Genomic DNA, 27,487 nt, shown 5'->3' on the forward strand with positions numbered 1-27,487 from the left:
ATGTCTTCTGTACCTCTGCTGAACCTTTAGTCATTTTTGCCTTTCTGCTTTTTTCTTCATAATTAATTAGGTTTTAAATGTGTTTACTCCTGACAGTTTTCTCAGCAGAAGATACTCTCTTTTTTGTTCTTCCCTGAAGTTAGAAACTTTTATTTGCGCTTCTTTCTTAGCTACTCTGGTCTACTGTTACTTTTCAATTATTTATTCTTTTTTTGTTCTGGGGGAAGGAAAGTACAGAGAAAACTTTCCAGACTTTCCACCCTGTTTTTCACATGGACTTTGTTCACCCACTGCCTACCTATTTTTACATCACATAAATTCTTAATTCTCCTGACTGCACCTTTGTCAAAATCCTCTCCCAGCTCCAGACTATCAGACAATTACACTTAGCCATCTAAGTGAGAGGATGGAGTCAGTGATCCGTGCATGGCCTTTAGACTGATCATGCACAAGAGCAGCTTTCTGTAGGGACGGCTGCAGACAGAACCAGCAGGTACCGCATTCAGGCCCTTGCTCTAGGAACAACAAGTTAATGTCAGCACAGCGTCGTCTCCTCCATTAGGTCACCCACTGCTGACTTTTTGAGATACGCAGGTAGTCTGAACTGATTGCAAGTACTCAACACCTATGTACATAGGTGCATCATCTCTTAACACACTAACAAAGTTGCACTCAGCAACAGCCTCCACTGACCAAATTCCACGTCTCAAATAATAACATCTTTCAGAGAAATTAGGTGGCCTTGTGAGAATGATGTTAGCTGTGCATCAACCCAGCAGAAAAGATTAAAGTCAGCCATTTGTGACCTTTTCTAGAGTCCAGTCAAAAGCTCCTATTTACACTTCTGATCTCTCAAATGTTTTCCGTATTATTTTCTGTCCTGGTGAGGTGTGAGCATTTGTAGATTCTGTTCACGTGCACGCTGCCAAATCATCTCTGTTCTAACAGCAGTCCTGGCAGCCTCCCTTAGACCTCCTCATCGAAGCGTCATGCCGTACTGCTTAACTGCTGTTTGTTGATGATTCTTCAGCTCTATATCATGGCCTCTACAAAGCTTAAGTTGTCTTAAACCATCTTGTTTAACCAGTAGGACCTGAGGTTCCCCAAACACAGCGCTAAGAAAGCGAGGGCTGTAGGTGTGATGAGTAAGCTGGTAATTGGTTAATGATTCAGCTGGAGCAATCGCATTATCAAATTATTACCCTGTAGAAGATACAGACTACACATGATAAGAAGGTATTTTTAGAAATGATCTTACATGAAAATTCAGATCTTTGAATGGAAATTGTTTTTTTTTAAAAAAAGTACCCTCCTCCAGGAAAAAAAATAGATATAGGTAAGAAGAAGCTATATCTTTCTTTTATCTTTTGTATTTTAATTTCTTGTGCTTATATTTTAATTCCACTTCTGGAAACGGTTATTTAAAAGAAAGCACTATTTTGCCAGCATCTTTTTATTCATACATACTTTTTAAGCTGGTGTTTCTAACACTTTGTTATATGTACCGCCAAGTAGTTTAAGAATAATCTTGTCCAGGAAGAATATGGCAAGGAATTCAAGCCACCAGTGGGGTGTCTTGTGCCTTGTGGCCCAATTCACATGTCTTTTCTTCACTCATAAGACCATGATTCGTAGGACGAAGTGTTTGCATAGGCTTGCGTAATCTCTTCAACAGCAGCCAATTGGAATTTTATTAGGGGCCTAAACACCTAAATACAAAGTTATGTCTGGGCTGTCATTTTGAGCAGATCCAATGCTACAACTGTTATCCATGCCTTTCTCATCTCTGTAAATCCAGTTATGCCTTTAGTCCTACAAGATCCTATAGCAATGAGTTTCATATTTAAGTATCTGTAAAAAAGTTCTTTTTTTTCTTTCAAGCTTGCTACTTGATTACCTTCTGATACCTTGCACCGTGATTACCTTTCAAGACATAGGTGAATCTTCCTTTTTGAATTGCTTCTCAAAAAGCTCTGCAACTCTTGCCATATTAGGTCTATTTTTTTTCTGTTGATTCTGCAGTAGAATTCTTTGGCCTGAGATAAACAGTGATTTATTTAAAGATTCCTATATTTTAAGATCAGAAGTCATTTTCTAATCTGAACTTCCAGGCAACTTGGAGCAAGGAATCCCACTTGATAATTTCTTCACTACAATTTGTCTTTTGAGCCACAGAGTATTTTCGAGCCTTGGTTTAAAGAGTTCAGGTAACAGAGAAGGCTGCATACTTCGGGCATGTTTTGCCTGTAGTTAGCTGTCATCACTTCTAAAATGGCAAACTTGATTTTTCTTTTTCTGAATTTGGATAGCTTTTGCCTTTAGCTGGTGACTTCTTTTTTCTAGTCTGCCTGCTAGTTTGAATCATTGCCAAATTTCTGGTGCCATATGGTTGTTTATTTGCCCATGAACTTGTAGTTACTCTTTTTTTTTTTTTTTTTGGTCAAAGAAACACACTGGGTGCCCCCTGTAAAATAAAGTACTAGCTTACTGTAGTAAGGAGGATGCAATTTCAAACATGCAGATCCTAGATCCTTTTATTGGTCTGAACAGGATCAGCAAAGTTCAGGCTGAGTACAAACTGGAAGTAATTGTTAATTTTAACCTGCTGTCGTAATCAGTTAGACAACTGGGCAGAAAACGATGACGGTTCTATGCGATCACCTTCCCTACTACCAGCGTGGGAGATAAAAGTGTTAAGAATTTTCTCTGAGGTAGAAGAAGAGAACAAATCATCTGAGATTAAAAAAGATCAACAACAAAAAAGCTGTGGAACACTGATGTATGAGTTGGAGGCAGACTGTGAGGAGAGACTGTAAAGTGCCATAAAACCAGGATCTTTTCTTAGTGGATGATTTTAGCACACACAGTGGCTCTGAATTTTTGTTCCCAGGATCAGCTGTTGAAGGTATTTTGTGGTCGCTTTGAGGATGCAGCCTGAGAGGGCGAAGATCTTTTGTGGCAAAAATTCTCCCACTGGGAACCGGGCTGTTAATTAAATAAAAGATATTACTTCCTGCTGCAAACCTTGCTTCACTCTAGGGTGTTTTCTTTTTTTTCCAGGCCTCAAATCATTCTTTCTCAGTTTTAAATTCTCTCTGTTTTTCTTAGCACTTATTTTTAACATGTGGACATGTTATTCTGATGATTTTATACAAGAGCATTTAAGGAGAAAAGAGCTGCTTTGTGCACCTACCCGGCTTTCTTGCGTTACATGCACGGGCTGTGTTTGTCCTGTTAGCTGTAGTATTGTGCTACGTATGGATGTTTATTCAGTTATTTGAGTACAGTTGCTGCTTTCCAAGAAACACTCCCCCTTTCTAAATCAACAGCTTAGCACTTTACCTTGTTAAAATATTTATTATGTACGTGAATACAAAGACAGCCTTTGCCTCAAATACTGAAATGCTTGTTTCACAGCATAGCATTTTTTTCTTTGAAATTAGCCTTCTAAATGACTTCTAACAAAGTCAAAATTCAGGATAAAAAAAAAGAAGTTACTCTTTTCGGGAGGGTGAAAAAATAGTTTCCATGAAACTTACTCCTGTCAGGCAGGAGGCACACCTGATCTCATTACTAGACTTGCTCTCCTTAGCTAACTTTGTTCCATTTATTATTGACCTGTGGGAAGGTAAACAATAGAAGTGTATTGACTCAGTGCTCCAGCATTTTTGAGCTTATCACAGACAGGATTTTTCTTGCATGTATTGAAATAACAACCCACTTACTTGCAGTGTGCAGATCCATGTAGCTTTGAAAGGCAGCAGAGTTCAGAGAACTATTTCTCAATGTCTGCAGGTTTCGGTCCATTACTAAAGGTTTTTAAATTTACAGAGCTATTCATGCTTACTACAGAAGTGAAAAGTGCATCCAGGAAAGGAACAATGATCTTCTATAATTCATTTGTGTGTATATGCCTTTGAACATATGACACAGGGTATGCAAGATTTAGAAATGACTTTTTTTTTACGTGGTACTAATATTGTCAAAAACCTCCTGCTTTTTCCAGATGTCCCAAAGCATGGGATTATAAAGCATTTCTTGTACTTCTAAAATATGAGGGTAAATATTATTTTTGTGTAGATCTGTTTTACAGTGCAAATATCCTATATGCACAGTGTCCATATGTAGAATGTGCCCCCTGGTCACTCAAAACAGGAGAATTTAAAGCTTCACCCCAGCCCTTTCCCCTCCCGCATTCAAGAAGCAAGGCTGGAGCACAGAGTGCACCAGCCTCCTTCCTGTCGGCTACCTGGGACCAGCTTAAACACAGGATAAATCCCAGTCATCCCTATCCATCAGCTCCCAAACCTTCCTCTGATCTACCAGCAATGAAGTCTTTGGCTTATTCTTGCAACCACTCTGTATAAAAGTGTGTCTCAGTCTATTTGAGCAAAAAGCCACTGCTTTTATTCCGTTTATCCATTTTTATTCGGACAAGAAGAAATCTCTCCCAGGAAATGTTTTAAAAAGTTGGCTGTCCGCTCTGTGTCTCAGCAGAAGATACATCAGCATCATTGCTTGATTTTTGGACTTCAGAAATTACGCCATCTTTAGTCAAGTCAACATGTCAGTAAAAATTCCTACTTCCTGTTCTCCAGGCTGCCAAAATGGAGGATATTGAACACGTGCTAGAAGCCTACATTACTGTTCTTCTTCTCTGGTTTCCTTGCCACAGCTGTATCTGAAGGAACAAACCAGGCTTGCTCTATATGGTAGAAGCCCCCCAAGCACACAAGCACATATCCTTGGAAAAAAGATGTGCTCAGTGTCCTTGGCATATCTCTTGTCGAGGTCTCACTCACTCGGCGTCACCAAAAGCTAAGCAGTTTCACCAGTCTCCTGCCCATCAGCTCACAGGCGGGTTTTATGGTGAAGCCAGCTAAGACCTAGCCCATCTCAGTGCCCTTTCCCAGCGTGTGCTAGATGCAGCCAGCTGTACATTTAGGGTGATGCTGACAATACTGAAAACATATCAACCTGTTGTATTCATAATCTTCTAAGCATCTGCTCAATGATAAGCATTTCAGCCAGCTGTCTTGGATACTGTGTACTGAAACCATTTTTCCCCAGTGTATTTCTCTGCTACTCTATCTACTTGCTTTACCAGCAGTCTGCTTCAACAGGCTCTCTTCTTGTAGTGGTAGCAATACAGGAAGTTTCCAAACACATCAGGTAGTTTAGTACCGGCGAGGGCAAAATGGCAAACCATCTGGGATGCCTTCAGTCACATCAAAAGCTGTCTTTAGTCCCTGGCTAGTCAAAGAGGGATTAATGTGTCATTCTCAAGTATTAGGCTGCCTGCTTATCTATCTATCTATCTATCTATCTATCTATCTATCTATCTATCTATCTATGTATATGTATATGTATATATGTATACATATATATATATATATATATAAATATAAAATGTTTTCTTACCTAAATGCTTTAGAGGGGCTTTCCAGTATAAAGTTCTTACACTCTCCAAAGCACAGGGAAACTTTACTTATGTTTTGGAAATAATGAGAATGTGCATTATACAAAATAGAGTGTCTGTGCTTCCTGAGCTAGACAAGGAGCTGATTAAAGGCACTATCAAAGGACCGAAATAACCAGTGCAACAACTCCCATTTACATCTCTTTGACTCCCAGAATCTGAGAAGGAAGTGGTAAGAATGACAGAATGTCAGCATCCACCACTGTCCTTCCTTCTCAAGTTAACTAATCAATACAAGATCTTATCCTATCACTCTTATGATCAGACAGATCGTCGATCCAGTCATGTCTGGATGCACACTCACCTTCTTCCCTTCAAGTCATTTGTAATAAGGAAACGTAGCTTAGTTTAAATTTTATTAGATGGATGTATAACTAGTTGGAAAGCTCTTTTCAAGAAAGTTAATTATGCTTTGCTGCCAGACTGGAAGGATTCATTAAAGGATAGTCTTCAGGGACTATGAAATACTTCATTCATGATTTAAAAGATGGAAATAGCATTTAATGCTAATGTTACCACCTGAAACAATACTACAAGGTAGGATTATGTTTTTAAGAATTCTTTTAAGAATTTGGCCCAAGGCACGTAATGCTTTGAATGAATTTGGCATGTAATGACAGTAAAGATTAATACAAACTTCTGTGTTTATGTAGAAGTGATCTTTTGCATAAACGCAAAGTGAGGAAGGACTGACTAAGCAATGGTTCTGGACTGGAAATGACAGGTGGATCACAGACTCAACATGAGTCAACAGTGTACCTTTACAAAATAGGCATGGTATTGGAATATATGAAGAGGAGGATACAGATTCATCATACAGATTCTTCTGTTCTTCTCAATATATGAAAAAGCTTCTCAATCTGAGAGAACCACAGCCACAACTGTAGAGGGTTTCTGACCAACTGAACATATTCCAGAGAAGAAAAAGAAAGAAATAGAAATAGAAATGTAAGTTGTGAGGAATTCTTGAATGAATAGCAGTGGTTTAACCTGAAAATGAGAAAGTTGAGGATATATATCTGTCTTAAAATACCAAAGAAGCTAAAAAGAAGAAAATAAGTTTCTTTTCTATATCCTCTGCAAAACAAGCTCAGGTCAAATATCAACTGAAGCTTTCTAACCATATTCTTGCTCCTAGATAATGAGGCACTGAAACATATTGCCTGAGGAGGTTCTGACGTCCTCATCAGGTTCAAGAACAGGTAAATCAGATATCAGCCGGGGCTAGTTTAAGTTAATGCTTTGGGCCAGGAGAACAGTCTTCATGACCATTCAAGGTTTCTTGTCAGACCCATTTTTTATTAATGTCTACATTTTTTACTCACAAGTTAATTACTAAGTTGTCTCTCTCTCAGCCGGCTGTAATCCTCATTCTCAGTCAGTCTCAAGACCAGGTCTTATCACTGTGGACCTTCCTGGTGATCACTGGGCTATGTCTAACACTGGTTATGGTCCCTTGACCCGACCCTGACCCTGGCCTGAGGACTGACCTCCTGGCTTGACCTCAGACCTTCCCCACCGCAAAGCTGACTGATCATCTGACTCTTGGCTGAACCTGGCTGCCATCTCTGGGTCTGCCCTGCTCTCCTCACTTGGGTGTTATGAGGCTGGGCCCTGACTGGAGAGCTCCCTACCCTGCCAGATGTGTTACTGCTCTCAGCTCCTGGCTCCCCTGCAGAGCAACTGGCCCTCGCTACACCCCGGCACAGCTTGCTGATGTGGGGTTCTGCAGCCACCTGTGGTGTCAGTTTTGGTGTGTCTTGTCTCACGCTATAGCTGCTGGATAGGTCTTTTCGCTAGAAGACATCTGCTTTTGCTTTGTGAGGAAACTTCTTGTCAACAGTATGGAGAACAGCAAGAGTTGCATTAAGCCGGCAGAGTGGGTAAGAATGTCACGTTCATGCTGTTGGGTTGTCCTGTCCAGGCCCTGTCATCCCGGATTATTTGCTAGAAATTAAAAGTATTCATCTTCTTCCTTAGTTCTAGTGATTTTTTTCCACTGCCACCTGTAGCTCTCCGCACATCTGTGGATTGCTCTGTATTTTTTATATACACTTGCATACACGCACACATATATAACATTTTAAATATATGTAGAGAATGTGTGTGCATATATAAATATATATACATTCACTCATATATACATGTATAAATATCTACCTGAACACACACACATATATACATGTGCATATCCCCACATATGTGTATGTATATATATGTATATATATGCTGGGCAAGTTTTTCAGGAGGATTGTTGAACCATTACTCCTGTGCATAATCTTCAGGTGTCCACTGATTGCATCTGGTGATCCACTGAGACCAGGTAGCCTGCCCTCATCTTAGAAAGTGCCTTTTCCTGGTTATGATTCCATCTAGGAAGTGACATGAGGTCCCAGCCCTTTTGGCTGGCTCCTCTGCCTGGTGTCCTTTAAAATAGTGTGTCCCTATAAACATGCTGTAGGCTTCTCCTAAACATGGTTTTGGTCTTTCATCTTAACTAGAGAATTAATATATTTCCATTCTTTTTTAAAGGAAGACGTTTCTAGATGCAGGATCTCTTCAGACTTTTGTTGCTAAGAGGGCTTTGACTCTTTACCTCCGCAGGATGAGGTCTCTTAGATCCCAAAGTTGTTTGTGTCAGCAGCTGAGCAGTTGAAAGTCAGGCATGCCAAGCTGGAAAACCACTCGTGAAACCTGTTATGAAAGTAGCAAAAAGGAGACACCCTCCAAGATTAACGCACATTCCATCAGGGCTCAGTCTAACTTAGTGGCTTTTTTGAGGAATATCTCAACTGCTGACATCTGCTGAATGACTACTGGGAGCTCCCTCCACACCTTTATCAAGTGTTTTGCCATTTCAGAGCATCGAGGAATAATACAGCGTGTGGTAACGTGTTGTTTGCACAAAGCGTGGCATGTCTCCTCGCCAAGCACTGGGGTCGATAGGAGGAACTTCAGCATGAATATACATATAGATAACGCATATTATTTCTATTTGAAGATTGAAGAAAAAACCCAACAGTTAATGACATTCTCAAAGGTTTTTTGTTCATGTTCACTCTCACCTCATACCCTCTTTCTCTGTGCTGTTTGAGTCCTTCCCAGAAATCTCAACCTTGGGATTCTGTGATTGACAAGAAAGTTAGACAAGCTCCACATCCGGTGGGCAGCAAAGCCAACGGGCTTGGTAGAAAGGAAGCGGAGTGTGAGCTAGTCTTATGAATACTACATGGAAGTCAAACTAGCCTCAAAATTTTCAGGACACGCTTAAAATGTGAACATGCACATAAGATACATATTTTTATGTATCTATCTAGAGGAATATACATGTGAGAAAACTTTCCCTTTGCTGTTATATGTTGCATCTCAAAAAGTAGGTCTTCATGCATAACCATAATAGGGAGCACAATCCTTTTGCATGTGCATATGATAATGCCCACTAATAAGTAGATTCTTATTGCTTCTGATAAGAACGGTACTTATTATTATTGTTTTTAATAGAAGAGTAGATGTCATCTGAGATATGGTGCTGCCTGGGACAGTGATGAACCATTTCAGCAAAAACATCAGAGGCTAGATGTCACTGCTCTTACCTTGGCCACTGCCTTTGTTTTCAAGGAATACTACTGGTTCCAGCAGCATTATTTGAAGAGAAAAGGGTGCTTTGCAGTCCAAGGATCAGTTGTAAAAGTGGTACAAGTGGCCCATAATCCTTTACTCTCTGAGGGTTCTAGGGAAAAAATGGAACATATTTCAGAATAAAAATATTATTGCTGAATTCTTGTATTAGCATGGGGAATAGTATGTGAATAAACCACTGAGACACTTCTGGTCACACTGCAGTAAAGTGCAGTTCATGCTATTTGGATTTCTTCCAAATGCTCTTGGATCATCTGTAGCCATATCCATTCTTGCCCAACAGATCTAGAGAGATGAACTAAGTCAGAGTGCCTGAATGCAGGGGTTGCATTTCTGCCTGGCTCTTTTTCAGGGCACACAAATCAAACAAAAGTTCCTTGTATATTAGCCTGTTGCACATATGAACATAGATATATTTATCTTCATTTTCCTTTCTAAAATGTTGTTTCTTTTAATTTGTGAGTATTGTATAATCATATTTCTTTTTGTTTGTTTTTTTTTCAGAATGTTCTAATTGTGGAGGTAAGTAGACCACTTCCATCATACCATACTTGGATAGTAAAGTCACATAGCAGAGTCGTGTTTGTGTCTTCGGTTTCTAAAACAGGCTGATTTACAATTGAGTTTGAACTTCCTGAGCTGGAAAGCAGTGAAATGGGTAAAGAGTTGATTTACTTAATGCCCTCTCAGTCTCTGAAATTGCACTGTGAATCAAACCTCGCTGGTGTGGCTCTAATTTGTACTCAAACTCTCATTACTGCATCACCTGATTTGTTCTTTTTATGGCTTCATGAACTGCTCTTCTGCAAGCTGCTCTGTTCCTTGGAGGGCAGTGAATTAACCGCAGCAATGCCCTAAACCTCCTAGTTGCATGACTTTGAAAGAGCAGCACAGCCCTTTACAGCTTCTGTGCTGTTTACACGCAAGAGGAGAACGTCATCTTACAAGACTGACCACGGCTCCTCAGCTCTGCATCCCTCCGTACCCCCGGGCAGCAACACCGCAGACAAGCTGCTGGTGAAAATCAACAGCATTCGGCTGTAGAGAAGCCAAATTAAAAAAAGTGTCATCTCAGTGGCACTGCAAGATTAATTAATGCAGGCGATTCTCTTTAAAAATGGTAGAAAAGCAACTGAGATGTTTAGAAGACCTTTAGAGACCTTTAGAAGGTGTGTCAGGATCCGCTGAGCATTTGAGGCCCCAACCTGTGTGTAAGTCAGGAGCAGCAAGAGGGACAGAGTAATGAGGAAAATGTACAGATAATGGAATGTCTTTCCATAGCAGAGGGAGAAAATCAGCAGCCGCAGAGATGGGTAGTTAGTGTAATAACTGCTAGGAGCTCCATGTTTGTTAACACTAATTGCTGTGACAGGAATAAAAAAAAAAGTCTGCAGCAAAATTTGTTAAAGCTATTTGATAGCTGAGGAATAGAGGTAAAGTTTTGCTAATGTAAATTGCACATCTATAAAGTTCATGAGCAACAGCTGATTTCCATGTGATGCTCAGTTGGGTAGGCATATATTTATTTATCTCATTTAGATCAGGTTCAGTGCAGCAGGTCTAGAGAATACTCTTTTTTTGCTGGACTAAGTAACAAATAGAACAGATTTGACTTGAGATGCACAAATGTTGGCATATTGTAGTCTTGACATCTGCGTACTTGCATGCTACAAATGTAACTCTTTTCAAGAGGAACTGGACAGGGCCTTAGCTGTTTATTTTCTGAGTAGAAAGTGCTTGCTTCAAGGAATGCAAGCTCCGTCTTAACCTTTCTAGGATGTGGCTCACAATACCCTGGGCGAAGCAATATCATTTCCACAAAATAAGAATGTGGAAGTCCTTTAGGCTTTGCTTTGTGTTTTGCTTACTGTTTTTTCTTTGTTTTGTAAGGATATTGTTGGAACTGGAAGAACCATGAAGGTTCTGCTTAATAACATTGAAAAATACAAGCCCAAAATGATTAAAGTAGCAAGGTGAGTAAAACAACCACAAAACTTACTAATAAAATAGCTGACGGGACCAAATAGAGAAAGTTGCCCTGTCTGGACAGGCAGAAGAGAGGAGTGGAGCAGAAATGCCCTTGCGTTGTCCTGAGGTGGCAATGACCCTCCTGCCATGACGAGACTGGCACCAGTGGCATCTGAAGGGGAACTAACCCACCTCTTCCCTGCCATCAACACATTGTTGCAAGGAAAAGCAGAAAGAGAAATGTGATTCAAGTTTTTTTTTGACCAAGGGAATAGTTTTTTATGCATATTATTCAGATAAATATCTAGATTTAGTTCTTTTGTTCTTTTTAATTACAGTTTGCTTGTGAAAAGAACATCTCGACCTGATGGGTACAGACCAGATTGTAAGTGGTGTTGTGAAAAATCTTCTTTATATCACAGTTACCATTCTCTACTTTTCTAGTAACTTTAGTAACTACTAGAAATGTGAAATTTCAGGAGTCAGTGGGCTTATAGGATGCAATGGGCTGAGCTGTGTAATGGTGGTTTGGAAATCCTGGCCTCATTATAGCCTGATGTTTTCTGTAAATGCCAACTTTATAAGAAAGTTAGGGAAAAGTTAGATTTTATCCATTACAGGTGAATGTTTTGTCTTCCTGGGGAAAACGGAGTCTTTTTCTTCCCTTCTTCTTGACTTCTCTTTGAAGGAGCTGCAGGATTCCATTTAAACATTTTTTTAAATTCTTTTTAATTCTGACCTAGTTGTTCTCAAGGTTTACATTTTTATAGAAAAAAAATGAGAAGTGCTATGGCTAAGTAATGATATTATAAATAAATACCCCTCTTCTTCCCCTGATCCGGAAAGCACATGACATCTACCATTTTCATGTGCAACATTTTTTTAACTATTTGGAATTTAATCCAATAAATTAAAGTATATATTTTACTAAGTTCATTAATGTTAAACATATTAAATGCAATAAAATTACTGTATAAATGAAAGTTTAATATGTTTATGTAATAATTTATAAATGAAACAGGTGTTTTCCACTTTCTTTTCTACTGACCTGAGATGAATTGTTTAGAACATTGGAGGCCCCTCCTGTAAATCACCAAAAGTGCTGTGTCTGTTCCTCACTTAGCTGAATTTGCAATTCCAACATGCCTCTTACCCACAGATTTTTAACAAATGAATATAACTCTCCCTTGAAGATCTTTATTTTTTATGCCAGCCTATTGTTGTGCTGGTGAGGTTGTGTTTTTGTCTAGCTAGATAGTGAACAATTTGGAAATGGTCTATTTCTTTTCATATGGTACTGACGCAGCACCGGGCTTCACACTCAGAAGATTTGTGCTTAGGCTTGTGCCACTTGTAGGACTCAACTACGGCACATCCAGTCACTTTATAGCAAGTACGTGCATGAGTCTGCATAAGATTACGGCCTTAGTTGCTCAGCATCTGAGACATTTTGGTAGTAAAACGTGTGGAACAGTTTTTGCAGCCCTCAGGAGGTAACGTATAAGACCCTGTGTAGTTCTGTAAGTTAGTTCTTCATTAAATTTTGTTTCATTTCATCAGTAGTGTGATCCTGGGCAGCTGGTATCACACACGTATGCCAAGGGAGTGGGCAGGCAGAGCCTTTTTGCCCCGCTCCGGCCTTTCCGCATGGCGCGAGGCCTGTGCGGCGGCGGTGCCCGCGGCAGGCAGGGCGCAGGGCTCGGAGCCGCTGTGCGGCGCGCGGCGGCCGGCGCCTCTGCCTCACGCGCTGGCGCCCGGCACTGCCCAGCACGAGCGCGCAGGACGCGGCCCCGAGCTCTGCTGGCCCCGGCTGGGCGGGCACAAGGAGCGTAACGCAAACTGCCTGTGTGTACCTGCAGCTTTCTGGTCAGAGAATCAGCGTAGGAAGTGAAGGGCTGCGTAAGAGCCACCTAGTTTGGACTGATGCTGTTTATTGTTTGTCTCAATACAGATTATGGATTTGAAATTCCCGATTTATTTGTGGTAGGTTATGCCTTAGACTACAACGAGCACTTCAGAGATCTAAATGTAAGTGTTTTCACAAAATCCTTGCTTTGCTTTCCTGAGGTGTCTTAAAGGGCCTGTAGTTTCCCTCCCCACTGGAGTCTTAGGTCATGGTTGTGATCCTTTCAGTGAGCACCCGCCTCCCTGGAAAGCCTCAACAACCCAAGGAGTCACTGTTCAGCATTGCGCAGGATTCCTCCTCATGGCTTCCACTCTCTCCCTGCTAAGAGCAGAGATTGTCACCTCTGTCACCCTTCCATGGTTCGCAAACCTGGGGCTTGGCAGTCCCACCACCTCGGGCGACACTGCGGGCAGGGACAGCAGGGGAAAGTGCAACCTGGCTACCGCTCAGACAGCCCTGGCACTTCCCTGCTCTGTCATCTGTCTCTTTTCTTGAAGACAATGATGGAGAAAAGGTGCCACCCTTGCCAAGGCTTCCTGTGATACTCCCAGGGGTGGAGTTCAAAGCTGGGAATTACAAGTGGAAAAACTCTCTATAGCTAGACAGTAAAATCAGAACCCAATTCCAGGTCTCTGGAGAGAAAAGGGATAATTCAAGATCATTGGGTTGGTCAAACAAATGCATTTCTGAACAATTCATTGCTAATTAATAATGCAATCAATTATGCTGTTACAATCACTGTTATATTTTTTTTCAGCACATATGTGTTATCAATGATCATGGCAAAGCAAAATACAGAGTCTAACGCCGTAGTGTCCTCACCTGAAGACTGGTAAATTCACTGAACAAGAATTTTGACTACACTCCCTCTAGCATCTCTTAGAAGAGCAGTTCAGCTGACCTGCGTTTCCTTCCGCGCAGTAAAGGAAGGGGAATAAGGACTCTAGCTTACTGACTAGTGTATATACAGAAGTGAATGTTCCCATCTAAAATGTGAAGTGGAGGGTTTTTAAAGGTATTACTTTTTTAAACTACAAAAACCATACTATAATATGCCTTGCAACTAATCATAGTTAGTGCCTCAAGTGTCACTGTGAATGCATCTTTCCTTCATTCAGTCCACTACTCTAAGTCAGTAACTATTACAATTAATATACTTTGTTGGGTTGCATAAGTGCAAAAGTGCCATTCTGTGTCTTCAGTTTGGCCTTATTTTACAAAATTGTAGCTTCATTGTCACTTTAGACTTGGTCAAATTTGCTGCTACTAAACTGAAGACACTATTTTGATTTAATTGTTCAATTAGAAAGTTTCTACTGAAGTGGTAGGTTGTAGAGTAGTACATTTCTGGTAGGCTGTTCTTGCCTGTTCCAAACGGAAGTTTTAACTGAGTGCACTGACAGAGACTGCGGATCCAAAATGAAGCTTTACAAGCCCCTCTTGACGTGCCCCTCGGAGATGTGCTCCTGGTATGGCATGTAGGCACACATCTGCTCAGCTGTGCTAATGTACTGAATTTTAATCAGGAGCAAAACAATGGCAGGCAGGCTCCTTTTATTTCTATAGGACACAAACAGTTGAAAAATTAACATAATGTTCTCCTGTGCATATTTCCTTAATTAAAGCAGCTAAGCAAAAAAGTTTAGTGATAGTCAGACAGTTATTCAATTATAATTTGATTTTCTTCAGATGTCGGAGATGAGTTTTTTTGCAAGCATTTATCTCATTTAGGAGAACAGATCTGTCAGTGTTGGAGAATACTAGTATAAAAAAAAAGCTTAAATGTGCATAGCAAATCATAGAAAACAAGTTAACACACGAATATTGTAGACTCTAGAGATTCCTTCCTTTCCTTATCCATTCTTTTTGAATAAGTTCGTTACTTTACCAGGGGTATTAATTTTGAAAATTCTAGTTCTGTTCTGTGTGCAACTGATCTCAACAACTTCCAGAGGGAAGCAAATGCAAAGTACGTAGCTATAACATCAACAGCTTTGTTCTGAATTGAGAGGCATGTTGTTCTTAGGCTTCAGTTTTGTTTAAACTAATAAAGAATCAGTGAGAACACTTATTACATTGCACAGTTGTTTGTAATTATTTTCCTGCTTCATCATATTTTGTACATCCTGTAAAAGGTCTTTAAAAATATGCATCCAACTGGTAATCTAAACATACCTTATGTATGTATCCTGTGGCTCATAAGCTATTTTTATTTGGATAAATTCCGTTACGTTAATAGCATGAACGGAATTATTGTAATTCCTAGACAAATGTTGTAGTCCTTTCTGTATTCTTTTAGCCTAGACTTTTAAAGATTTCTGCTGAAAATGCTTTCTTTCTTAGAATATCCTTTTTCTGTTTTGGAGAAAATAAAGTAAACCCATACCGCTCCTGAAAGAAGCTGCTGGAAAGAGTTTTATCTCATTTTCTTTTATGGGAGTCTTAAAGTTTTTTCTTCCGGCTCCTGTTTTATGGATTTAGTGGTATAGGCACCAAGTGGACATGCTGAAACTCAGCCTTAGTCTGGGAGACCCATGAGGCAACTTCCTTTTATCCTTTTTTCCTCAAAGGACCCAGTCCCACTGGCCTTGCTACTGTGAGCAGCCTTCAGCAATAAATAAGAATGAAAAACGTGAACTGGTGTGAAAATACAAAGTTGTTTAGAGGGACATAATTAAGAAGGCTGCAAGTATTCATATGGAAGTTGTTTCATTTGAAAATTCAAAATATGGGTACTTAATAGAAAATAATAAACTTATAGAAAAGATAGAATAAAGTGTGTGAGACATGCATTCTAGTAAAATTGGAGTATTTTTTCGTATTCTTCCCTACTACGACCATGTTTTTAACATTGTGATAAAGCTCTATACAGATTTTACTAGTGAATTTCCATTTACAATTACTGTGGATTAAAGGGAATTTTTGCTTCTGATGTCCTACTTGATTTTCATTCCTTGATATAGTTGAGCATGTCCCAGCATCTCATCTGACATCGCACGCTATTCATTTTTCTGCCCAATGCACCTCCATCTGAAAAATTAACTTTCAGTTACTTTCCTTAATAATATGCTTCCCAAACATCACGAAAATAACTGAACGGATAATTTGGCATATATTTCTTGGATTAATATTGGCATTAGTTTCTTCACTGTGATCAGCTAAATAAAAAATCATATTTTTCCATAGCTGGCTCCAGATTTAATAATAATCTTGATTCCACTGGTCACAATGTACTTTAATTAAAAGGCCAATAAACATTTTCTCAGTTGCGGTTGCACCCTATGACTCATAGCGTAGTTGTACTTTTTTAAAAAAATAAGTTCAACAACATCTGTTATATAAGAAGAGAGGATGTTCTTCACAGTCAGTTATTTTTCTGGACACGGTGTTTTTGGATTTGGCAGGCATCCATTTTTATTTCCGTTTTTCTTCTCCAACACCGGCATCCTCTCCCACCCCTTGAGCACAACACAACATGCCACTGGTTTGGTTTTATGGCTACATAAATGTTTATCAGCCCCCAGGTTTTAGACGTCATTCAGTGCATTCTTCCTTGCACCAGATCCCCATCCAAAATGTCTGAAAGAGGTTTCCTGGAAAGGAAGGAAAAGAAGGAAAAATATTCCCTGCAGTTTGGTTAACTGCAAATTATTTAGGATTTTGTGTCAAAAGTATAAATATGACCTAAATATCTATCAGTTTCTGCTTGAAAAAATAATAAAAGGTCTGTAAGTGAAATATTTTTTCCTATACAATATGCTGCTGTAAATGCTTATTGCATTTACAGTGAGTTGAATACAACTAGCAAACAGTGCCTATTTTTAATTGTGTATTTAATTGCTTATATTTCCAAAATGCTGTGTTTATTTTGAAAGTTTTATCATTAGTTTTATCTAATGTAAAGTTCCAACATTTGTCAAAAAATACAGTATCAAATGTATGCGATATTCAGTTTCTGATGGGTGAAAAAGCGAAGCCTGTGCTATTTACACAGAGCCCAGTGCTCAGCTCGGGGATGCGCTCCTGAAATGAGTCCTCACTGTTGCTCTGTGATAAGAATAACATTTATTCCAATAGAAATATTGGGGGTTAAATTTTAATAATCCTTTAAACAGAAGAAGAAAAAGGCCCCATCATCTTCTCTGCATATGTTTGCATTTGCATTTTCTCCAGATAAATGGCAGTGAAAACCTGTATTTTAATCAAACTTGATATACACAAGGACTGTAATTGATTCCAGCCATCTAGGATACTTTATTTTTTAGTTAAAAAGAAGAGAATCTCAACAGAAAAAAAAAAAAGAAAAAGAAAAAGAGAGGGTAACATAGCAAGAGGTAAAGGAATCTTTCCCTTTTCCAAAACCACCAGTTTGGGAACCCCTTTCCTTCATAAATATCTTCCAAAAACTGAAACCTTAATATTCTATGCATAAGATCTGAGATGAATGCAAGGTCTAAGCACACTGGGAGAGGTATCCGAGCTTCTTTGTCTCCTTAGATTGGAGAGATTTCCACAACCTACGCGTCAGTTGAGGCACGTATATGTACAGACAGCCTAAGGTACAGGCTTCCAGAGCTCAGCTCTGCGCTCAGCGGAGAGCACGAGCTGCTGGAGAGGCCGGCTCGGCCGCGGCGAGCGCTTGTTCCAGTGCTTGTTTCCACACTGAAACCTCACAGTGAAGGCGGAAGAGGCCCGTCCTTTCCCAATCCTTTAAAAAAACGAGGACACAAATGCAGGGAAAATAAAAACTTTCTCAGTAATGTCATAACCTTTCACAAGTATTAATTTAATGCTATACCCTTTATTCTGTCAAGTAAGTCATGTAGCGCTAGCTAACTCCATGTCCTGAGTTACACCGGGCTCAGGCTGTTGGGGAATGGCTGCTGGATTTGCCAGGGTATTCGGAGGAACAAAGAAGGCGGTGGTGACACAAGGCCAGCTGCAAAAAAAAAACCACCTCGCACCATAAATTCTGATGTAGATTTATTTTGTGGTGCTAGAAATATATATATATTTATATTTGTAGGGACAGAGCAGTATTCTGCCATTATCGTAATTTAAGAAAAGAAAAAAAATCTGTGGTCTGGCCCCCGTGCCCTGTCACTTGGTACTGGCTGACGCTGCCTTCCTCGCTGGGGACGAGACGGTGTCCTGTGTGTGCTGGGCTTCCTTGTATCTCCACACGAACACACGGGAACACCCAAACCTTCCCCGTTATGACTACCTTGGAACAGAAAGTGGGCTCCAAATCTGCGAGAGCTTCGGATGAGTTATTTCAATATTTCACTGTCACACATCACTCCTGCTGCTGCTGCACCAGGCCACCAACCACTGCAGTTTGCAGGACAGCACTTATTTGTAATACTATTAAGAGAGAAAATGGATTGGATAGCGTTCAAAGACTGACCTTTAGTTTGCTTCAGCAGTGCCTTGAAAGATTCCCCATTTGTTCCCAGAGCATAAAGAAGCAGAAGTGATTTGCGTGCCTGTGCTCCAGCGTTCCCCGTTAGACCTGCTCAAATCTCTGTGTCTCTAATCATGATGCAAAATGTCATTAAACTAAACCATTACTATACATTTTTTGAAATCCAATGGTCCTAATCTTTGTAAAGCTTTCTGCATTTGTCAATGCTATTAATTCATAAGGAAAACTCTATTGCTGGGTTATGCATGTTATACCAGCATAACTATTGAAACTGCATAGGAAAACACTGGAATTTAGCTAAGATGTTTAGGAAGTATTGCCAGAAGAAATAGTTTTCTTTCAATGTCTTTTCTCAGTTATTTGCAGTTTTCCCAAGTTACTAAAAGTGTTTCTCTTTCAAATTGCTTTTCTCCAGTTTGGTCACTTACACCCTATTTATATACCATGTTCTATCTTTCACTCTGTTGTCTTTAACCAAATTTTGCCACTTTCCTAGCTTTTATGGCACTCACGAAAGTTTGTGGTTCTCCAGGAAAGATAAGCCCTTGTGCTGAAACATTCAGAGCCAGATTTCCAAAGGTAGCTGGCATCCAAGAAGAACTTGGGGGATTTCTCCTGTTTGGGCAGGTGCCTAGCTGTATCTTTCAGTGATAATGCACCTTTGAAAATATGTTTCTTGCCTAATCTGGATATACTGGGAAAACTAAAATAATAGATCTTCGAATGGAAAAAAGGAGGTATGGGAAAAGAAAAAAGAAAGAAAGAAAAAACAAAGAGAAACAAGCACAATTGTGTCATTCTTTGATTCGGGCATGAATATGTCTTTGTCTTTCCAATGCATCCAAGTGTTATTTAATGATTTATTTGTTTGGGTTTTCATGAGAATTACTGTAGTAGTGTTTCTGCTTTTCCTTAGGAAATCTGGAATAGGCTGAGAGTGCTCAAAATTTGAATTCTGGAAGTAAAAGAACAGCTGCACAGAGAGACAAAAAGCAGACAGTTTTCTTGACACAAAAGGTAGATAAGATACAGAGAAACATTCAACAGTAACATGAACACCAGAAAAGTCACAATGGTGAAAAAAATGAAGTATCATTAAAAACTTTGACTGTAGAATATAGATCAGAATAAGTCTACTATTGTGGAGTGTGCAGGAAGGATGTTAAAATTGCATAAATAGGATCTGCTGAAAGAGTATGGAGATAGAAGGCTTTGTGCTGAGAGAATATTTGGTCCTGGGCCTGTTCTTTTACTATATGTGAAAGAAAACCATAATAAGCTGAAATTGCTGTCTTCCTCCAAAAGGCACTGCATATAATAACATGATATTATTAACTGTATTCAAGCTCTTACCTGTAAACTGTCAATTTAAGCTTCCAAATACTCCTCTGCCTAAGTTGTGAGGCAGAGTCTGCTTTGAAAAGAGAATCTGAATCTCTGAATTGCCTTAAATATAACCAACCAAATTTGACACCTATTTTAGCTCATGTGAAGAACTCCTAGTGCTGTTATTAATAATCTCTCTTATTTTCTGATGCTTTTGGGACTTCCCATCTCAGGCTTTACCTTATTCCTTATGTCTTAGTTACTTTTGTTTCTCCCAATTAGACTGCTTTGGGCATAAGCAAACCCACAGGTTGAGCCCAGCAGGCACCGGGCTCAAGGCAAAGGATGCTCCAATGAATGGGAATGTGGAGCTAGCAGAGCTGTGGGGGAGTCTGTAACCCTTAGAGAAGACAACCCCCAAGAACAGCCAACGTGCTCATCCGAGTGACAGTTCTTGACCTCCCTCGTGATAGCTTTTAGGAAAAGAATACATAATTTAAGGAAAGAAAAGCCCTCTAATTTGTGTCCCGAAGAATCACAGTGGAGAGGCTAAGTGGCTGGTGAAGCGCACAGAGAGAACACTGTGTCCCCACCAGCCCGGCCAAATGTCCTGCTTGTTCCCAGCGCCGGGACAACAGCCCGGCTCTGAACCAACTGCGGGAGCTGCACCAGGAATCCGGCTATTGACACGCAAATGAGCCCAGCAAACGTCCCGCCCGCCCGGACAGCCGCGGCGTTTCTAGCCATGCTGTTGGGACAGGAATAGAAGGGGGTTTATCCAGGTCAGGTCTGACACGCATTTGGATCCGCCAGGGCTCCACCATATCTCGCAGCAGCCCAGCCAAAATATGCAGCAAGACAGCAAGACATTTCAATATTTTCCCAGCGCAGGTCACAAACTAAGGGCCAAAGCTCGTGAGTGTTTTCCTGATTATGTTCCATCTATTTATGGAAAAGGAGGCAAATATAAGAACACATTTCCTGTGCAAAAAAAGAAGGAAGTCAAGGTACGTCATGGCACTGCCTCAGGATGATTCGAATTCTTCAGTCAGGCACAGACTAATTGATGTTATTTTCCATTCCTTAAGCTATTTACACTGCTTTATCTTTGGCAGTCTCTGAGACATTTAAATTATTTTGTGCAGAAGGACAACAGTATTTTGGGATGTAAAAATAGTTGTGTAAAATTATAGGTGAAGCTACTCAAGAACAATAAGGAATGCACATTCTGTCTACTTGAATAGCAAAATAACTTCATACTGTCTCCATTCCTATTGAGAAAGATGCCCTAACTGAACAGAACCATGCAGATGTCCAAGTGAGCTCATAATGAGTCTGAGCATGATCAAAGCCATAGTTTTCAGTTAGTATAGGTGGATGGATGGTAAGAACATTATATTTCAGTGTGAATGTTGCTGTTCCAAACAATCCTTTAGGCTGACATCTTTCTAACGAGAGCAATGCTACTAGGTTAGCTTCGAAATTTTTAATTTTTGTGAAGTACTTAATGTATTACCAAGTACTATGGGAATACAGTCATGCCATTCCTGGTAAGCCCTGCCAAGCATTCACCCACCAACATGGTCCTCTTGGAGTCATGACCATTACGGCAAGTCTTCACCAAACAGAGAAATGTTTGTCGTAGCTGTTCTCCAGTTGCAGGCAGACTTCACAAAGTCCATAGGAAAAATTAAGATAATATCAGTTCATACTTATGAATCTGAAAAACCAGCACAGAGCACAACTGCTTTTTTGTGCTTTGTGGCTCATCTCTTCAGCAGTTCTGGCACATTTTTCCATGAGGCTCCTACAGGCCAGACCTTGCTCTGCCTTAAGTCACCATGTTACTGTCATCTGAAAGCAGCCATCACCCTCATGGAGCCTTCCTGCCTCGTCTGCTTTTGTTTGTCAAGAAACGTGTCTCCAACCGATTCATTAAAAAGTGTAAAATGCCATTATTACATGTCCTGCATCGCCGCAGCAGCTGCAACGCAGTCAACATCGCAAAGGCAAAAGGGGTAACGTGCTAGTGTTGCAATGGAACGACCACACCAGCGTTTCAGCTGGTTGGAGGGGCTGGTGGGGAAGGTGAGGAGGAAGCGCCCCCAGCTCAGACTGACACAGCAGCTCAACCAAGCGTAGCCGGAGGCCCCGCGCTCACACGGTGCTCGGAGGCTCCGGTGGGAGCTGCCGACGCTGTTCCCAGTGTTTTGCTGAGGTCTCCTAGTATTTTCCAAGCTCAGCTCTCACTACTGTCAGAGCAGATGGGATTACATTTAAAACTGCAAAGACGTAGGAGTTAGCTCTTCACTGAGAACACATTCTAAAAAAAAAAAAAATGCTATCAAATTAACTTCTTTAAACATCCGTGGCCTCCTGCCGAGCACTTGCGTTGCCCATTGCTGCCTTTCACAAGCTTCTGTCCGGAACCAGTTTTCTCGCTGTCTACGGCTCTTACCTCCAGCCTGTGCCAGCAATGTGTATTCACAACGCCTGTGGTTTATGAGATTACAGGCCGAAAATGTAATTTCTGACTACAGCCTTTACCAATCCACAACTCCAGATGAGATAATTATGGGGATGGAAAGTACTTTGAAAAACAGGTAAGTATATGTTTTTCATATTTAGGTTTAATCAAAATTATACTACCAGGACACCTAAACCCTACGGTAACAACTGTCCTCCAGCTGTAGGGGAAGGGACTCTTTCCTTCCTTCAGGTAGTTTTGATATATAAGGAAATGTAGTGACTCAGTAGGTGATAATCTATTTACTCATAACGTAAGTAATTGCCAATAGCTACTAATAGACTCTGGGCCTCATCTTAGGTTTGGGCCTAGTCTGGCGGCACGTCCAGAGCATGCTGAAACACAGCGGTACGCCGCATCACTGAACGTGCGGGGACCTCCGGCCACCCCACAACCCCAAATTTGTCCCTCTGACCTCCTGGATTAGGAAGACCCAAGTGAGGGCCTTATGGGGTGGGTGCCAAGGTGCCGTAATCCTGAATTTGCTTCTGCCCTCTGTACTAGTTTCACACATAAAGAGGCACTTTAGGGTTACGATCCAGTGCCTTTCCTACTGTTTTTGAACGTGCAGGAACTTCTAGAGAAATTCCTGTTTCAGCCTGCCAGCTGCCATTGGTGTTAGTGTCCCTCACCCAGTTATCTGCTCACTTTTGTGTTTTTCTAAAGGTCTGTCAGTCCTTTCAAAAAGCAGAACTTTTTTTTTCCTGACAAAGCCAGACTCTTGGCACATTCTTCCAACATTCCTTGAAACAGCCGGTCAGCAAACACCCGAGCAAACACCCGCCGGCCCCGGCTTTGTTTCCTGACCCCCAGTTACTAGAGGTCGGTGTGATGGATGTTTAAGTGAAATGCAGGCCGCATTGATGCCAGGCCAGTCCATCTGAGCTTTCATGTCCTATGAGTTCACATTTCTTTCAATTCCACCACAATTAAAATTGAAAGTAACAGTTGTGTGTTTTCAGCACCTCCCCGCCAAGCGTTGCATGTGATTCGAGGCCAGATTCCATCGCTCATTCTTTTTGGACATCTTCTTCCTTTCTATTGCTACTCTTGGAAAAAAAAAATGCAAGTTCATCGAATTGAGTGGACAATGAAATGCAGTGGCATCCAAGAATAAAGTACTACCCTAGATAAGAAGGTTACAAGTTGGCTCTTTGCAAACATTTCTCAGCAGGCTTCCAGAACATAAATTTGTGATGTGGGCAAGTACACAGGACCAGATACTCTGTCTGGAGATTGAGAAGCTACAGCCCTGACTTTAGAGGGATGTATCAGCTCTCCTTTCAAGGTGTTAGGGAGAGTGCCAAGACAAATGAAAACAAGCTGCTGTAGGGGCCGCAGTCCTCACACTTCTCACTGTTTTGCACTGCATCCAATGGTGAAATGTTGTACGGAACTCCAGCACGTTGAAGTTGAGGTGACTGGTCCCTGCCATAGAAACAGCCACTTGCAGGCTGGTTTGGCTGCAAGATTCCTAGCCCAGTATATTAGCTGCCAGATCGAACTCTGATTGCTGCACCCTCATCTCTTTCTAATACTGCCCCTTTTCTTCCTTGCTGCATTTCTTTGGCTGTCCTTTTTAGTTTTAATTCTGTTTGGTCTTTATTGGAAGTAGCTTTCTTCTGCTGGACACTCAGGCTCTGTAGGATCTGTTGTACTTCCCTTCTGGTCTCGCAGGACGGTTGCTGAAGCTTCTGGCAGAATTCTTTATTGTCGCTTTTTTTTTTTTTCCTTTTTTTTTTGTTTTTTCAGGCACTGCTGAAATAGCTATTTGACTTTTCCAGTCAGAGATGTTTCATTATTACCAGAGGCAGGTGGTTCTCATTTCACAGATTTCAGTTAAGAAACCAAAGCATGAGACATCTTGTGAACCACAGGCTCTTGCTTTCTGTCCTGACATTTCTCTTATCTTTTGATTTGAAAGCTGATCCTTAAAAGGGATAACTAAGTGATATTGCATACCACACCATTACAGTCCAGCCAAATAATATCTAGACAAATGGTGTAGGTGGAGTCACTGCAAAAACGAAGACTTTTAAAAGATCACTAGATTTTGGCCTATGCAATATTTTTATATTTGCACTGTTACTTGCCAAATGAAATGAAAATGACATAGTTGGACTACTAAGTCGGTGTTTAAAGGCTCCTTACACCTTACTCATCAGCATAACCCCATATTTATTTTCATTCTCAGAAAGCTCAAATCTGAGATCTTATTTGCTATTTTCCAGCCTTTCTTGATTTCCTACCTGAAAACTGGAGTGCTGGCCCACCCAGCATTTCAGCCCATTCCAGGACCAGTGTGCCATAGGAGGGCAAGTTGTATAAATGTGTGAATACTAACCTTGACACCTGTCCACGGAGTCTGCAGCGACGCGGGCCATATCGCCTGTGACATTATTCTACCCCTCCTGTAGCTGTCAGCAAGGTAGGCACGAGCAAACAGTTCCCCAGATGATGCTCAGGGTGTAACTCTACTGTTTGTCTGGATTCATCACTCATGACCAGTGACCTTGACAGGGGAACCTTCACCACCACTTCCAGGCTCCCCTCCTTTGACCCTCTCACATGAATGGCTCTGGTACAAACATGCAGGGGGGCAGCTGAATTCACTCATCCAGCAGAAAATGCACAAACTGTTTTCTGCAGGATTAGCAAAATGACCTGGTTTATCATCTGGTCAGAAAAGTGCGCAGCAAAACTAAGATGCTGGGTAAGGAGAGGGAAGAAAGCCCTGAAACTGGTTGTGCTATGTCATGTAACCTCACCTTTACTTTGAACTAATAATAATCTACATGACTACAGCTGCTGCAGCTTCCTTTTTGGAAGGAGAGCAGAAGTTGCCTAGCTGAGCACTTTCAGATATAATCTTGGCTCCAGCAAATATCTGCATTCTTCTCTTTGTGCACTTCCCTCCCAAAAGATAAAAGATTGACTGATAACTGCATTACTGAAGAGTAAAAGGATGGAAACCAGGTTTATTGAGGGTCCTCCTCTACAGTTATGAGTAGTGTGGGAAGGGAAGACTAGTAAAAGAATAAAAAAGGCACAGAGAAAGACTGACAGAGAGAAAAAAAAAGGTGCAATAAACAACAGAGAATGAGAAAGAAAAGACATTGAAAAAATAGGGAGCTAGAGTGATAGAAAGGTCAAAAAAAAAGCAAAAGCAAGTGATCGTAGAGAAAATTACATATAAACATACATTAGACAAAGATACTCATTGCAAGAGAGGATATCTGCTTTAAATATCTAAAAATTCAAAATCTGAACATAAACACTTAAAAATATATCTCTGGATTTTGATGCCTGTAACTAGGAACTGTGTTTGGCAGTGTCTGAATAGAGTCAAATGAAAGGAGATTCTGTTGTCTCCAGAGGAGTTTATCCATTTTCTATTATGAGCTTACTAGCCTATCAAATAAAAACTATAAGTTTACACATTTAGCTCATGTAAATGTACTAGAGAAACTTCTTTGTCTTTTTTTCCCCCCACTTCAGTACAATCTGGACAGACTGCAATACAGTGCAGTTTCCCATGGGTGTACATGACTGAACCCACATGAATGTTTTCTTGTTCTACTTGGTATCTGAATGTTCTTCACATTTTTCAGCTGTGCTCAAAGGACAAGCATGCAGAGTTTGTGCACATGCTGCTTGAGCAGCCCTTGATAACGTCAGTGCCACAGAATTATAGTCATTATCCCTGATAAAAGTAATTTTCTCTTGCTGCCTTTGGATTCACTGTGAAAGAACAAACAGCATATTTGCAGGTGCAAGGAGCAACACATCCCAAGAGTATTTTAGTCTCTTCTATCTTAAGAAACATATAGCTGACCCCCGTTGTCTGTCCACGTGCTCTTTCTCCTCTTTTCTGTGGGTCTGTACTTTGAGCACAACATCTACATTTGTTCTTTGTAGGACCTCCCCTTTGGTTCTGGCCAGGCTCTTCCCTGATTTGGTTTCTGCCACTCCTGCTCTACTGTCAGTGTCAGTGTCCTTAGGTTATGATTATTGTAAAATTTAGAATTGGAGGTAATTTTTCATTTTACAGTATTAAAAAAAAAATAAAATGTTACTTCTAAAACTCTGTTGTTTTAAAGATAAGACCTTGTTGGGGAAGGAAGAGGAATAAGCATGTCTCTCTGTCAGCAGTTTTCTTATGATTAAGGCCAACAAGGAACAGACTGTTCTATTTATGCTGCATTTTAACTTGAGCTTTCAGGAAGCCCCGTTGCCTCATAAATGCCTCTACTGATTTCCCGCTAGCTCATACCACTCTTCTCTCCTTTGGTTTGTCTCCTGCCTTCCTACAGGTTTGATCAGGTTACTCTTACGCTTTCATTTGGCTTCCACGAGTTTATTTCTCCTCTTGGGTCTTTAATCTTTCTTACAAGTTAGGGGGTCGTCCTCATTCTCTATGCAGCATTTTCTGCAAATTCAACGAATACCTGTTTCCAGGCTCCTCTTCCCTCTGCTTGCTTTACCTGAGAAATCTTGCCATAAATAAAATGTCAACAGCCTTCTCCATGAGTATGATTCACTGGTCTTTCTGCTTCAGATCTGTCATATGTCATATCCAAGTTAAAATGTTGGCTTGTCTCTTTGGCACTAATTTCCCTGCTTCAGTCTGGTGATTTTCTAAGCTGAGCCAAAGCAGTACCCACATCAAGATATTTTTGGTAATCTTTTTTAATGCCAATCCACTAAACCACATTCTGTTGCCACTCTGTAGCATCTGTGTCCTATTATAGATAACTGATTTTGGTTTCTCACTTCTGTTATTTCTACTGTCTATAACATGTAGTCCCATAGTTTTTTCAGTGTGGGTAGGAAAGAGATGGTAGGTTTGTGTGGGGTCACCAGTCACAGTATCTTAAAAGATCTGAACTAGATTTAGTGAACAGAAGTTAAAACGATTTTAAACTACCATTTACTCATATTTTTGTTCTATCACTGCATTTGGAAAGTCAAATAATCTATAATCAAACCTATCAGATTTTACTGAGGACAACTGTGTCCAGCTGTATGAGGGTGTAAACAGAGAGGATAGGGGCTGACTGCATAGCCTTGACCAATAGGGAATAACTGGGAGTAATGAGATTAAACTGAACAAAGAAAAACCACTGAAGGTTGAACATCGTGAAAATATCCTGGCCGTGTCCATCAGACCATGGACTAATTTCCCATGGGAAGTTGTGGAAACCCCATCTCTTGAGT

General features: G+C 40.6%; 1 protein-coding gene across 1 annotated transcript in view; it reads left to right on the top strand.

Annotated features, from left to right (window-relative positions):
- The window catches only part of PRTFDC1 (phosphoribosyl transferase domain containing 1), a 42,631-nt gene extending 28,569 nt beyond the window's left edge, over positions 1–14,062 (top strand). The window contains exons 5-9 of the mRNA XM_088534002.1: positions 9,623–9,640; positions 11,009–11,091; positions 11,425–11,471; positions 13,038–13,114; positions 13,750–14,062. Of these exons, the coding sequence (XP_088390128.1) occupies positions 9,623–9,640; positions 11,009–11,091; positions 11,425–11,471; positions 13,038–13,114; positions 13,750–13,797 (273 nt within the window). The 3' untranslated portion in view covers positions 13,798–14,062. The remainder of the gene's footprint in view (positions 1–9,622; positions 9,641–11,008; positions 11,092–11,424; positions 11,472–13,037; positions 13,115–13,749) is intronic.
- Positions 14,063–27,487: the final 13,425 nt, after the last annotated feature.

This window comes from Tinamus guttatus, unplaced genomic scaffold, assembly GCF_059628265.1.
Source record: "Tinamus guttatus ecotype Peru unplaced genomic scaffold, ASM5962826v1 Tinamus_guttatus_pri_ptg000530l, whole genome shotgun sequence".
NCBI lineage: Eukaryota > Metazoa > Chordata > Aves > Tinamiformes > Tinamidae > Tinamus > Tinamus guttatus.